Below are 12,027 nucleotides of genomic sequence, written 5' to 3' on the forward strand. Positions count from 1 at the left end.
GGTGGATGATTTGGTTGATGCGAAGGTTTGTAGGGTGGAAGGTGAGCACCAGGGGCGTTCTGTCCTTGTTACGGTTGGATGGGTGGGGTCTGAGGGTGGAGGTGCGGGATGTGGACGAGATGCGTTGGAGGGCATCTTTAACCACGTGGGAAGGGAAATTGCGGTCTCTAAAGAAGGAGGCCATCTGGTGTGTCCGATGGTGGAACTGGTCCTCCTGGGAGCAGATACAGCGGAGGCGGAGAAATTGGGAATACGGGATGGCATTTTTGCAAGAGAGAGGGTGGGAAGAGGTGTAATCCAGGTAGCTATGAGAGTCGGTGGGTTTGTAAAAAATGTCAGTGTCAAGTCGGTCGTCACTAATGGAGATGGAGAGGTCCAGGAAGGGGAGCGAGGTGTCAGAGATAGTCCAGGTAAATTTAAGGTCAGGGTGGAATGTGTTGGTGAAGTTGATGAATTGCTCAACCTCCTCGCGGGGTGGTGCCAATGCAGTCATCAATGTAGCGGAGGGAGAGGTGGGGAGTGGTGCCAGTGTAATTACGAAAGATAAACATCTATCAAAGTTTCACCCGAACATCCACCAATATCATTTGTTGTATCCGTTGCTCCCGATGTGGTCTCCTCTAATTGGGGAGCCTGGGCGCCTCCTAGCAGAGCGCTTTAGGGAACATCTCCGAGACACCCGCACCAATCAACCAAACCGCCCCGTGGCCCAACATTTCAACTCCCCCTCCCATTCTGCCGAGGGCATGGAGGTCCTGGGCCTCCTTCACCGCCGCTCCCTCACCACCAGACGCCTGGAGGAAGAACGCCTCATCTTCCGCCTCGGAATACTTCAACCCCAGGGCATCAATGTGGACTTCAACAGCTTCCTCATTTCCCCTTCCCCCACCTCATCCTAGTTTCAAACTTCCAGCTCAGTTACTGTCTCCTTGACTTGTCTGACCTGCCTATCTTCTTTTCCACCTATCCACTCCACCCTCTCCTCCTTGACCTATCACCTTCATCTCCTCCCCCACTCACTCATTGTACTCTATGCTACTCTCTCCCCACCCCCACCCTCCTCTAGCTTATCTCTCCATGCCTCAGGCTCACTGCCTTTATTCCTGATGAAGGGCTTTTGCCCGAAACGTCGATTTCGCTGCTCGTTGGATGCTGCCTGAACTGCTGTGCTCTTCCAGCACCACTAATCCAGTATTTGGTTTTCAGCATCTGCAGTCATTGTTTTTAACCTTTTAAATATTAATAAGCCCATGGAAGACCATTGAACATAGAACATAGAACATTACAGTGCAGAAGAGGTCCTTCAGCCCTCAGTGTTGCGCTGGTCTGTGAATCCATTCTGAAGTCCATCTAAGCTAAACTATTCCATCTTCATCCATATGTCTATCCAATGCCCATTTAAATGACTTTAACGTCGGTAACTCTACAACTGTTGCAGGCAGTGCATTCCATGTCCCCACTACTCTCTGAGTAAAGAAGCTACCTCTGACATCTGTCCCATATCTATCACCCCTCAGTTTAAAGCTCTGTCCCCTCGTGCTAGCCATCACCATCCAAGGAAAAAGGCTATCATCATCCACCCTATCTAACCCTCTGATTATCTTATATGTTGTAACTAAGTCACCTCTCAACCTTCTCTCTAACAAAGACAGCTTCAAGTCCCTTGGCCTTTCCTCATAATACCTTCCCTCCATACCAGGCAACATCCGAGTAAATCTCGTCTGAACACCTTCCCAAGCTTCCACATCCTTCCTATTATGCGGTGAACAGAACTGTACGCAATACTCCAAGTGCGGCCGCACCAGCGTTTTGTACAGCTGCAGCATGAGTCATGGGTTTTTTTTAGAATGTAAATTGAAAATCTTGGAGCAAAGTAAGGAATGGGTATTTTTAGTTGTCTTGAGAAATACATGGTAAATGAGGACAATTCAAAATTGAAACAAAAATAGAAATTGTTGGTAAAGCTCTGCAGGTCTGGCAGCATCTGTGGAGAGAGATCAGAGTTAACGTTTCAGGTCGAGTAACCCTTCCTCAGAATTCCACAGATGCTGCCAGATCTGCTGAGCTTTTCCAGCAATTACTGTTTTTGTGTCTCATTTACAGCATCTGCAGTTCTTTCAATTGTTATTCAAACTTGACTCCTTGCATTTGAAATGCTTCACCATGTTTCTGAGAGGCTACAATAAAAGGGAATTATTTCAAAAAATAAAAATTCATAAGTTATGTGAATTTGGGAAATGCAATTTGCTTATAACTGCGTTTATTATAATGCACATGACAATTTCCTTCTCTTTCTCTTAGATCATGATGAATGTAGCACAAATCAACACAGCTGTGATGAGAATGCTCTGTGCTTTAACACTGTTGGAGGTCACAACTGCATTTGTAAACCAGGATATACTGGTAATGGTACCCACTGTAAAGGTAAAACTGCCAATATATATCAGCAATCTATTCTTGAAACCTTAACACTGTCGGTCGTGAGGCCTTAATAAAACTTTCTTTCTAAGCACCATGGCGCAATGTTTACTGTGTTCCTTAAATGGAGCTAGTCTTTCTCCACATTGGCAGATGACCTGTCAGAGGCTTATCTTGGGGTACAAATGAAAATGTAATCAATATCAGACTGATGTTGAGAGTTCTAATTTCCAGTAACTCACGAATACCTCCACCAGCGAATAAACCTTATTAAAATCTGACACAAAATCTTAAATTGTTGGAAAGACTCAGCAGATGGAAAGAAAGTGGATGAACATTTCGAGTCCACTGAACAAGACCTGAAACGTTAACTCTGCTTTCTCTCCACAGATTTTGCCAGACCTGCTGAGTCTTTCCAGCAATTTCTGATTTTGTTTCTGATTGCTTCTGCAATTCTTTGTTCTGTGGCTTGTTGAAATCTGAATTGAAGCTTGCCATTTCAACTGAACAGGCCAGTTAAAATTTCTCACGGTGTTTATGGAGCAGTCAGTTAAGCTTACAGGTCATTTGGCCATAATGCGCGAATTCACCCAGTAACACAATTGACAAATTGGGGACGCTATTTCTAAAGTGCGAACTTTTAAAACATGTGTTGGTTGCAACACGATTAAGTCACCAACACTTTAAGCGCTGTTTGTAGAGCATGATTTTTCTGTAACGCGGGGTTATACAACAACACAGCCATTGCATTATACAGAAACTGACTGTATTACACCATAAGACCACAAGACATAGGAGCAGAAAAAACCCATTCGGCCCATCAAGTCTGCTTCGCCATTCAATCATGGCTGATAAGATTCTCAACCCAATTCACCCACTTTCTCCCCATAACCTTTGACGCCCTTGACAATTGAGAACCTATCTATTTCTGTCTTAAATATACTCAATGATCAATATGTTATATGTATAGCTGCTGCATCAGCCAAATGAATCTCAATGTAATGTCATTGAAAGTGCAGATTTCTAAAATAAAACAGAATAATTCTGTAGTCCTGTAAATATTTCAGTGAAATCCTTCCATCCCAAAGTCTCCCTTTGATCAAAATTAACCAGGGCCAATAGATACAACCATGCTTCCAGAAATAGCCATTGGAGTGGAGATAACCTTGGTATTGTCTTATACCTGGGACAACTGAGTGGGTCAAGAGAAATGGCTTTGTTGAATTTAACAGACCCTGGGAATGCCTGGTGATATTGGAAACAGATATTTCTGCAGCAGCCTGTTTTGTCATTTCACACCTCTGGGGCAGATGAGACCTGAATGTAGGGACATTGAGGTAGGGACATTGCCATGTTGCCGCAACAATGCTCCATGCATTTGGCTACAAAGTCAAAGAGGGTGACGTTGGCCCATGGGAGCAGCAGAAATGAATCGGCAGTTACATTTTTGCTGTGTCAAGTTTTATGTTTCATTGACTTACCTTGTTTATTTACCCGCTCCATGTCCCTCATGATTTTATAAACCTCTATAAGGTCACCCCTCAACCTCTGACGCTCCAGGGAAAACAGCCCCAGCCTGTTCAGCCTCTCCCTACAGCTCAAATCCTCCAACCCTGGCAACATTCTTGTAAATCTTTTCTGGACCCTTTCAAGTTTCACAACACCCTTCCAATAGGAAGGAGACCAGAATTGCACGCAATATTCCGAAAGTGGCCTAACCAACGTCCTGTACAGCTGGAACATGACCTCCCAACTCCTGTACTCAATACTCTGACCAATAAAGGAAAACATACCAAATGCCTTCTTCACTATCCTATCCACCTGCAACTAACATAGGTTTAGGGTGAGAGGGAAAAGATATAAAAGAGACATAAGGGACAACTTTTTTCATGCAGAGGGTGGTACATGTGTGGAATGAGCTGCCAGAGGAAGTGGTGGAGGCTGGTACAATTACAACATGTAAAAGGCATCTGGATGAGTACATGAATAGGAAGAGTTTGGAGGGATATGATCCAGGTGCTGGCCGGTGGGACTTGATTGGGTTGGGATATCTGGTCGGCATGAACGATTTGGACTGAAGGGTCTGTTTTCATGCTGTACATCTCTACGACTCTATGACTTAGAAATGTGACCAAAATTTGTATTTTCAAACCAGGGTGGAAAAGCCAGTAAACAAGTCTCCAATAGGAGTTTGAGTAATTGTCTTAAGAATGTAGTGGTTGGAATCAGGTTGGAACCAACTACGAGGTCCCTGATTGGGGTTATTAACCTGGGCCAATCAGGAAAGCCCTGGCTGACCGATATAAACAGGGGATTTATTAGAATCTCCTCAGTTCAGGGACTGACTCTGAGCTGTGTGGACGAAAGTGAGGACTGCAGATGCTGGAAATTAGAGCCGAGAGTGTGGCACTGGAAAAGCACAGTAGGTCAGGCAGCATCGGAGGAGCAGGAGAATCAGGAATCCTGATGAAGGGCTTTTGCCTGAAACATTGATTCTCCTGCTCCTCAGCTGCTGCCTGACCTACTGTGCTTTTCCAGCACTACACTCTCAACACTGAGCTGTCTGGCCAGAGCCAGTGTACTGTGCACAAGCAAATAAAGGGTGACTTAGTGACAGGATACCGGCTTCTGTGCAATTATTTTAAAGAAGTGAGGAGCAAAGAAGATCAGCTTCCAGTTTTAGCATTGACCAATTTCACTCTCAACTCCAACCTCCCAAAAAGTTTAGTTCCTTCATGAAGCAATGATCAGGGCAAACTAAACAGCTTGTATTAAGAGTCAAGAGTGTGATGCTGGAAAAGCACAGCATGTCAGGCAGCATCCGAGGAGCAAGAGAATCGATATTTTGAGCAAAGACCCTTCATCAGTTGCCTGCTCCTCGGATGCTGCCTGACCTGCTGTGCTTTTCCAGCACCACACTCTCAACTCTGATCTCCAGCATCTGCAGTCCTCAGTTTCGCCTCGCTTGTATAAAGAGACTTTTTGGAGTATGTAAAAATAATCTTATCATCTGAGTACCAGAGTGTTCATTGTCCTCAAAAGTGAATGATGTGACAGAGTTTGGACCCCAGATTGTTTTTGGCTTGTGACAATCACATTATTTACAATTGCCTCTCTCAGACAGTAGTGAATGTGAAATTCATTGCTGCAGAAGGCTGCTGATGCTGGGTCATGAAGTAAATCCAAGGCTGAGTCAAAGGCTCTGGGGAAAAGACACAAAAGTAGGGTTGAGGATTATCAGATCATCTGTGCTCTCATGGAGTAGAATGGAACCTCCTGCCTAAGGGCATTTTGAATCTTGAATCTCTACAGTGAGGAAGCAGTCCATTCAGCCCATTGAGTTCACACTGACCCTCCAAAAGGCATCCCACCTAGATCCGCCCCCATGTCCCTGCATTTCCCATGCCCAGTCCACCTAACCCGCACATCTTTGGACTGTGGGAGGAAACCAAAGCACCCAGTGGAAACCCATGCAGACAAGGGGAGAATGTGCAAACTCCATACAGACAGTCACCCGAGGTTGGAATTGAACCGTGGTCCTTGGCACTGTGAGGCAGCAGCGGTAATCAGTGTCCCACCTTGCCACCCTAATTACAGCAGTTGAACTACCATGGTTCAAGGAGGGAGCTCACCACCACCCTCTCAAAGGGCAACTAGGGATGAACAACAAAAGCTGGATCAGCCAGTGACATCCTCACCCCATGAATGAATGAAAAACATTACCTTGAAACAAAATCAAAAGCTTTAAAAGGGTCAAAATATACTGACATTTCAACGTCAGCTTATTCTATCAAAAGCAAATACAGAAAATACAGAAATTTACTGCAAGTCAGGCAGCTTATGAAGGAAGTAGGAACAATCTGGGTGAGTCTTTCATTAGGAGAAAATGAGGACTGCAGATGCTGGAAATCAGAATCGAGAGGGTGGTGCTGGAAAAGCACAGCAGGTCAGGCAGCATTGAGGATCAGGAGTATTGACATTTCGGGCATAAGCCCTTCATCAGGAATGAGGCTTGTGGACGGCAGCTGAGAGATAAATGGGAGGGGCTGGGGCTGGGGGAAAGGTAGCTGGGAAAGCGATAGGTGGATGAAGGTGGGGGAGAAGGTGATAGGTCGGAGGGGAGGGTGGAGCGGATAGATGGGCAAGATGATGGACAGGTCAAGCGGCAGTGTCGATTTGGAGGCTTGGGACTGGGATAAGGTCGGGGGAGGGAAAATGAGGAAATTGGTGAAATCCACATTAATCTTGTGTGGTCGCAGGGTCCCAAGGCGAAAGATGCGGCATTCCTCCTCCAGGCATTGGGTGTTTAGGGTTTGGCGATGGAGGAGGCCCAGGAGCTGCATGTCTTTGGCAGAGTGGGAGGGGGAGTTGAAGTGTTCAGCCTGGGGCAATGGGGTTGGTGGGTGCAGATATCCCAGCGATGTTGTATGAAACAATCCGTAAGTTGGTGTCTTGTCTCCATGATGTAGAGGAGACCACTTTGGGTGCAACAGATACAGAAGCTGACATTGGTGGAGGTACAGGTAAATTTCTGTCGGATGTGGAAGGATCCTTTGGGGCCACGGGAAGAGGAGAGGGGCGTGGTGTGGGCGCAGGTTTTTCACTTCCTGTGGTAGCAGGGGAAGGTACTGGGAGTGGGGTGAGAGCTGGTGGGAGGCATGGATCAGACAAAGGAGTATTGGACAGAATGGTCTCTCGGAATGCTGATGGGGGTGGGGAGGGAAATATGTCCCTCGTGGTGGGGTCTGTTTGTAGGTGACAGAAGTGGCGGAGGATGATGTGATGTATACGGAGTTTGGTGGGTTGGAAGGTGAGGACTGCGGGGCATTCTGTCCTTTTTGCATTGGGAGGGGTTGGGGTCAAGGGTAGAGGAGCAGGAAGTGAATGAGATGTGCTGGAAGGCATTGTCAACCACGTGGGAGGGGAATTTGGGATCTTTGAAGATCTGGGATGTTCTTTGGTGGAATTGGTCATACTGTGAACAGATTCAATGGAGGCAGAGGTATTGGGAATAAGGGATGGTGTTTTTACAGGGGATAGAGTGGGTGGAGGTATTGTCCAGGTAGCTGTGGAAGTCCGCGGGTTTGTAGTAGAAATCTGTAGTTAGTCGGTCACCAGAGATAGAGATGGAGAGGTCCAGGAAAGGGAGGGAGGTGTCTGAGATGGTCCAGATGAATTTGAGGTCAGGGTGAAAGGTGTTAGTGAAGTTGATGAGCTGTTCAACCTCCTCGAGGGAGCACGAGATAGTGCCAATACAGTCATTGATTTAGCAGAGGAAATGGTGGGGGATGGTGCCAGTGTAGCTGCGGACTGGAAATAGAACCGTTTCCGAAGGCTTTGGGTTTGTAGTATGTACTGGTTCTCCTCATTCAGATCCACATCCACAGCTACACTGGCACCATCCCCAACCTTTTCCTCTGCTACATCAATGACTGTATTGGCACTACCTCGTGCTCCCTCGAGGAGGTTGAACAGCTCATCAACTTTACTAACACCTTTCACCCTGTCCTCAAATTTACCTGGACCATCTCAGACTCCTCCCTCCTTTTCCTGGACCTCTCCATCTCTATCTCCGGTGACCGACTAACTACAGATTTCTACTGCAAACCCATGGACCTCCACAGCTACCTGGACAATACCTCCACTATCTCATGCTACCTTTGTACATTTTCCATCATTCCTGCTTTTATATCGCATGACTATGGTTACTTAGTCTCGCAAAAAGCGTTGGATCTAGTGTGTCAAAATGTAGGCTGCCAAGTTTAAAAGCAATTTATCAAATCGAAGTGTATGTCAGAGTCAATTTATCACGTGTGCGTTTTGCTAACACTAACGTACAGGAGCTGGTTAAAATGATTGCTCACACAGATCACTGTCATTGGCTATCTGCTGTTCATGATTCCATTAGGGATATCTATCGAAGAGCTACCTGCAGTTCATTCCCAGAAGAAGTTGTTAAATGCATGAATAGTCAGGTGTAATAGCACTGTGATAATTTGAGAAACTCCTTTGAGGGGGTGCGGGGGTGGGGGGGGGGGGGGGTGTTCGTGTGTGAAGAGTGTGAAGATAAATGTGTTTCAACATAACTAACCTGTAGACATTCAAATTGAAATGTTCATACATTCAATTCTGCATGATCTTGGTGGTAATATAGAGTCATAGAAATGTACAGCATGGAAACAGACCCTTCAGTCCAATATGACGTGCCAATAACACAGGAAAAATATTCAAGCTAGTCTAACAGATGGACATGCTTTTCTGTTCCACTTGCTCACCCAGTTTTATACTGGCGATTGTGTAAGAGATCAATTTGCCCAAAATGATAACTTAGTCCACGACAGAGGTTCCGTTCCCAACAGCCCCACATTTGTCACTGTCTCCTACTTAGCTGCAGCATATTAGAGAGTCAGGTTTTGTGTTTGAAGTTAACAGGTTCCTTCTGGATTTGTTGCTGGCAGAAAAAAGGTGCTTGTGCAATGTCTGAAATTGTACCTGTAGATCAAGATTGACTGTACTACACATGGTGAGAGGTTGTAGAGCTCTGAGAGATCTCGGTGTCCACAGGCATGAATTGCAGAAAATTAGTCTGCAGATACAGCAAGTAATCAGGACAGCTAATAGAATGTTATGGTTTACTGTGAGGGGAAATTAATGCAAGATTAGGGAGGTTATACTTCAGTTATACAGGACAGTGGTGGGACTGCACCTGGACCACTGCGTACAGTACTGGTCACTGTACTTACAGAACACTGTTAATGTGTTGGAAGAACTTCAGCGGAGATTTACTACACTAATCCCTGGGATGAGCAGGTTAATTTATGAGGAGGGGAGAGACAGGAATTTAGGAGCAAGTGAGGACTGCAGATCCTGGAGATCAGAGTTGAAGAGGGTGGTGCTGGAAAAGCACAGCTGATCAGGCAGCATCTGAGGAGCAGGAGAATCGACTTTTCAAGCATAAGCTCTTCATCAGAACTTCATCACGAGTAGCTGAACTCCAGGATAAACATTTCCCATCAACCACCATCCTCTGTCTTCTTTCAGCTAGCCAATTTCTGATCCAAACCGCTAAATCACCCTCAATCCCATGCCTCTGCATTTTGTGCAATAGCCTACCATGGGGAACCTTATCAAAGGCCTTACTGAAATCCAGATACACCACATCAACTGCTTTACCCTCTTCCACCTGTTTGGTCACTTTCTCAAAGAACTCAATAAGATTTGTTAGGCACAACCAACCCTTCACAAAATCATGTTAACTATCCCTAATCAACTTATTCCTCTCTAGATCTTTATAAATCCTATCTCTTATAACTCTTTCCAACACTTTACCCACAACCGAAGTAAGGCTCAATGGTGTATAATTACCAGGGTTGTCTCTACTCCCCTTCTTGAACAAAGGGACAACATTTGCTATCCTCCAGTCTTCTGGCACTATTCTTGTAGACAATGACGACATAAAGATCAAAGCCAAAAGCTCTGTAATCTCCTCCCTAGCTTCCCAGAGAATCCTAGGATAAATCCCATCTGGCCCAGGGAACTTATTTATTTTTACATGTTCCAGAGTTGCTAACACCTCCTCCTGTGAACCTCAATCCCATCTAGTCTTGTAGCCTGTACCTCAGTTTTCTCCTTGTCAGCATCTTCTTCTTCCAGTGTGAATACTTAATGAAAAATATTCAATTAGCGCTTCCCCTATCTCCTCAGACTTCTCGCACAACTTCCTACTACTATCCTTGATTGGCCCTAATCTTACTCTAGTCATTCTTTTATTCCTAATATACATATAGAGCAGTTCTTCGATTTTTGCTTAGTCTAGAACTAGGGGTCATAGTTGAAAAGTTAATGGGTCACCCATTTAAGACAGAGATGAGGAAGCATTTTTTGTCCCTCAGAGGGCTGTGAGTCTGAATTCCCTTCCCTTGAAAGGGGAGGCATACAAAACAGTCAAGATCAGCGGGAAACTTTAAAGGTCAACAGAAAGCCACAAAAAGAGCTATAAAGCAAAGTAAGACAGAACATGAGAAAAAACTAGCACAGAATATGAAGATAGAAAACAAAAGTTTCTGTAAATATATAAAAGGAAAGAGAGTGGCTAAAGTAAACGTTGGTCCTTTAGAGGATGAGAAGGGGCATTTAGTCATGGGATATGATGAAATGGCTGAGACATTGAACAGGTATTTTGTGTCGGTCTTCACAGTGGAGGACATGAATAACATGACAATAATTGCCAAAGAGACAAAGGTAGGTGAGGATCTGGAAAAAATCATTGCTACGGAAAAGGTAGCTTTTCTTAGATTAGATTACTTATAGTGTGGAAACAGGCCCTTCGGCCCAACAAGTCCACACCGACCCGCTGAAGCGCAACTCACCCAGACCTATTCCCCTACATTTACCCCTTCACCTATCACTACGGGCAATTTAGCATGGCCAATTCACCTAATCTGCACACTTTTGGACTGTGGGAGGATACCAGAGCACCCGGAGGAAACCCACGCAGACACGGGGAGAATGTGCAAACTCCACACAGTCGCCTGAGGCGGGAATTGAACCCGTGTCTCTGGCGTTGTGAGGCAGCAGTGCTAACCACTGTGCAACTGTGCCGCTCTCAAGTTGTTCGTTGAGCTTGAAGGTTCATTTCCAGACGTTTTGTCACCCTACTAGGTAACATCTTCAGTGGGCCTCAGGCGAAGCACTGCTGAAAATTCCTGCTTCCTGTTTATATGTTTGGGTTTCTTTGGGTTGGTGATGTCATTTCCTGTGCTGATGTTATTTCCTGTGGTGAAGTCACTTCCTGATCCTTTTCTCAGGGGGTCATAGATGGGGTCTAACTCGACATGTTAGACCTACATCTACACCTATACCGTGTATTAAAAAAAAGGTACCCAATGAACACCGTCCGCCAATTTCTCAGCAACAAACCCAAACAAGCAGACAAAGCATGTTCACAAACTCTAGCTACTCTCCTCTACATCAAAGACATCTCAGAAATGACTGCCAGACTACTCAAACCCCTTAACATCATGGTAGCCCACTAGCCCACCAACACACTAAAACAGCAGCTAATGAACTTGAAAGACCCTATACAGATAACAAGCAAATCTAATGTCAATTACAAAATATAGTGCAAGGACTACATTGGACAAACAGGCAGAAAACTAGCCACCAGGATACATGAACACTAACTAGCCACAAAAAGACATGACCGTCTCTCATTAGTATCCTCACATATAGATGAGGAAGGAACAACACATCCATCCTAGGACAAGCCAAACAAAGACATGCATGAGAATTCCTAGAAGCATGGCATTCCAACCAGATCTCTATCAACAAACACATCAAGTTAGACCCCATCTACCATCCCCTGAGAAAAGGAACAGGAAGTGACTTAACCACAGGAAACAACATCACCACAGGAAATAATATCACCAACCCAAAGAAACCCAAACCTATAAATAGAAAGCAGGAATTTTCGACATTGCTTCGCCTGAGGCCCACTGAAGATGTTACCTAGTATGACCATAAGACCATAAGACATAGGAGTGGAAGTAAGGCCGTTCGGCCCATCGAGTCCACTCCGCCATTCAATCATGGCTGATGCGCATTTCAGCT

At 45.2% G+C, this 12,027-nt stretch overlaps 1 protein-coding gene across 3 annotated transcripts in view; it reads left to right on the top strand.

The window, feature by feature from the left end:
- Positions 1-12,027, top strand: part of LOC140458014 (protein kinase C-binding protein NELL2-like) — a 375,163-nt gene that overhangs the window by 205,957 nt on the left and 157,179 nt on the right. For all 3 annotated transcript variants that reach the window (XM_072551970.1, XM_072551972.1, XM_072551971.1), the window contains one exon: positions 2,302-2,424. In XM_072551970.1, coding sequence (XP_072408071.1) covers positions 2,302-2,424 — 123 coding nt within the window. The remainder of the gene's footprint in view (positions 1-2,301; positions 2,425-12,027) is intronic.

The sequence above is a fragment of the Chiloscyllium punctatum genome, chromosome 32 (assembly GCF_047496795.1).
Source record: "Chiloscyllium punctatum isolate Juve2018m chromosome 32, sChiPun1.3, whole genome shotgun sequence".
Taxonomy (NCBI): Eukaryota; Metazoa; Chordata; class Chondrichthyes; order Orectolobiformes; family Hemiscylliidae; genus Chiloscyllium; species Chiloscyllium punctatum.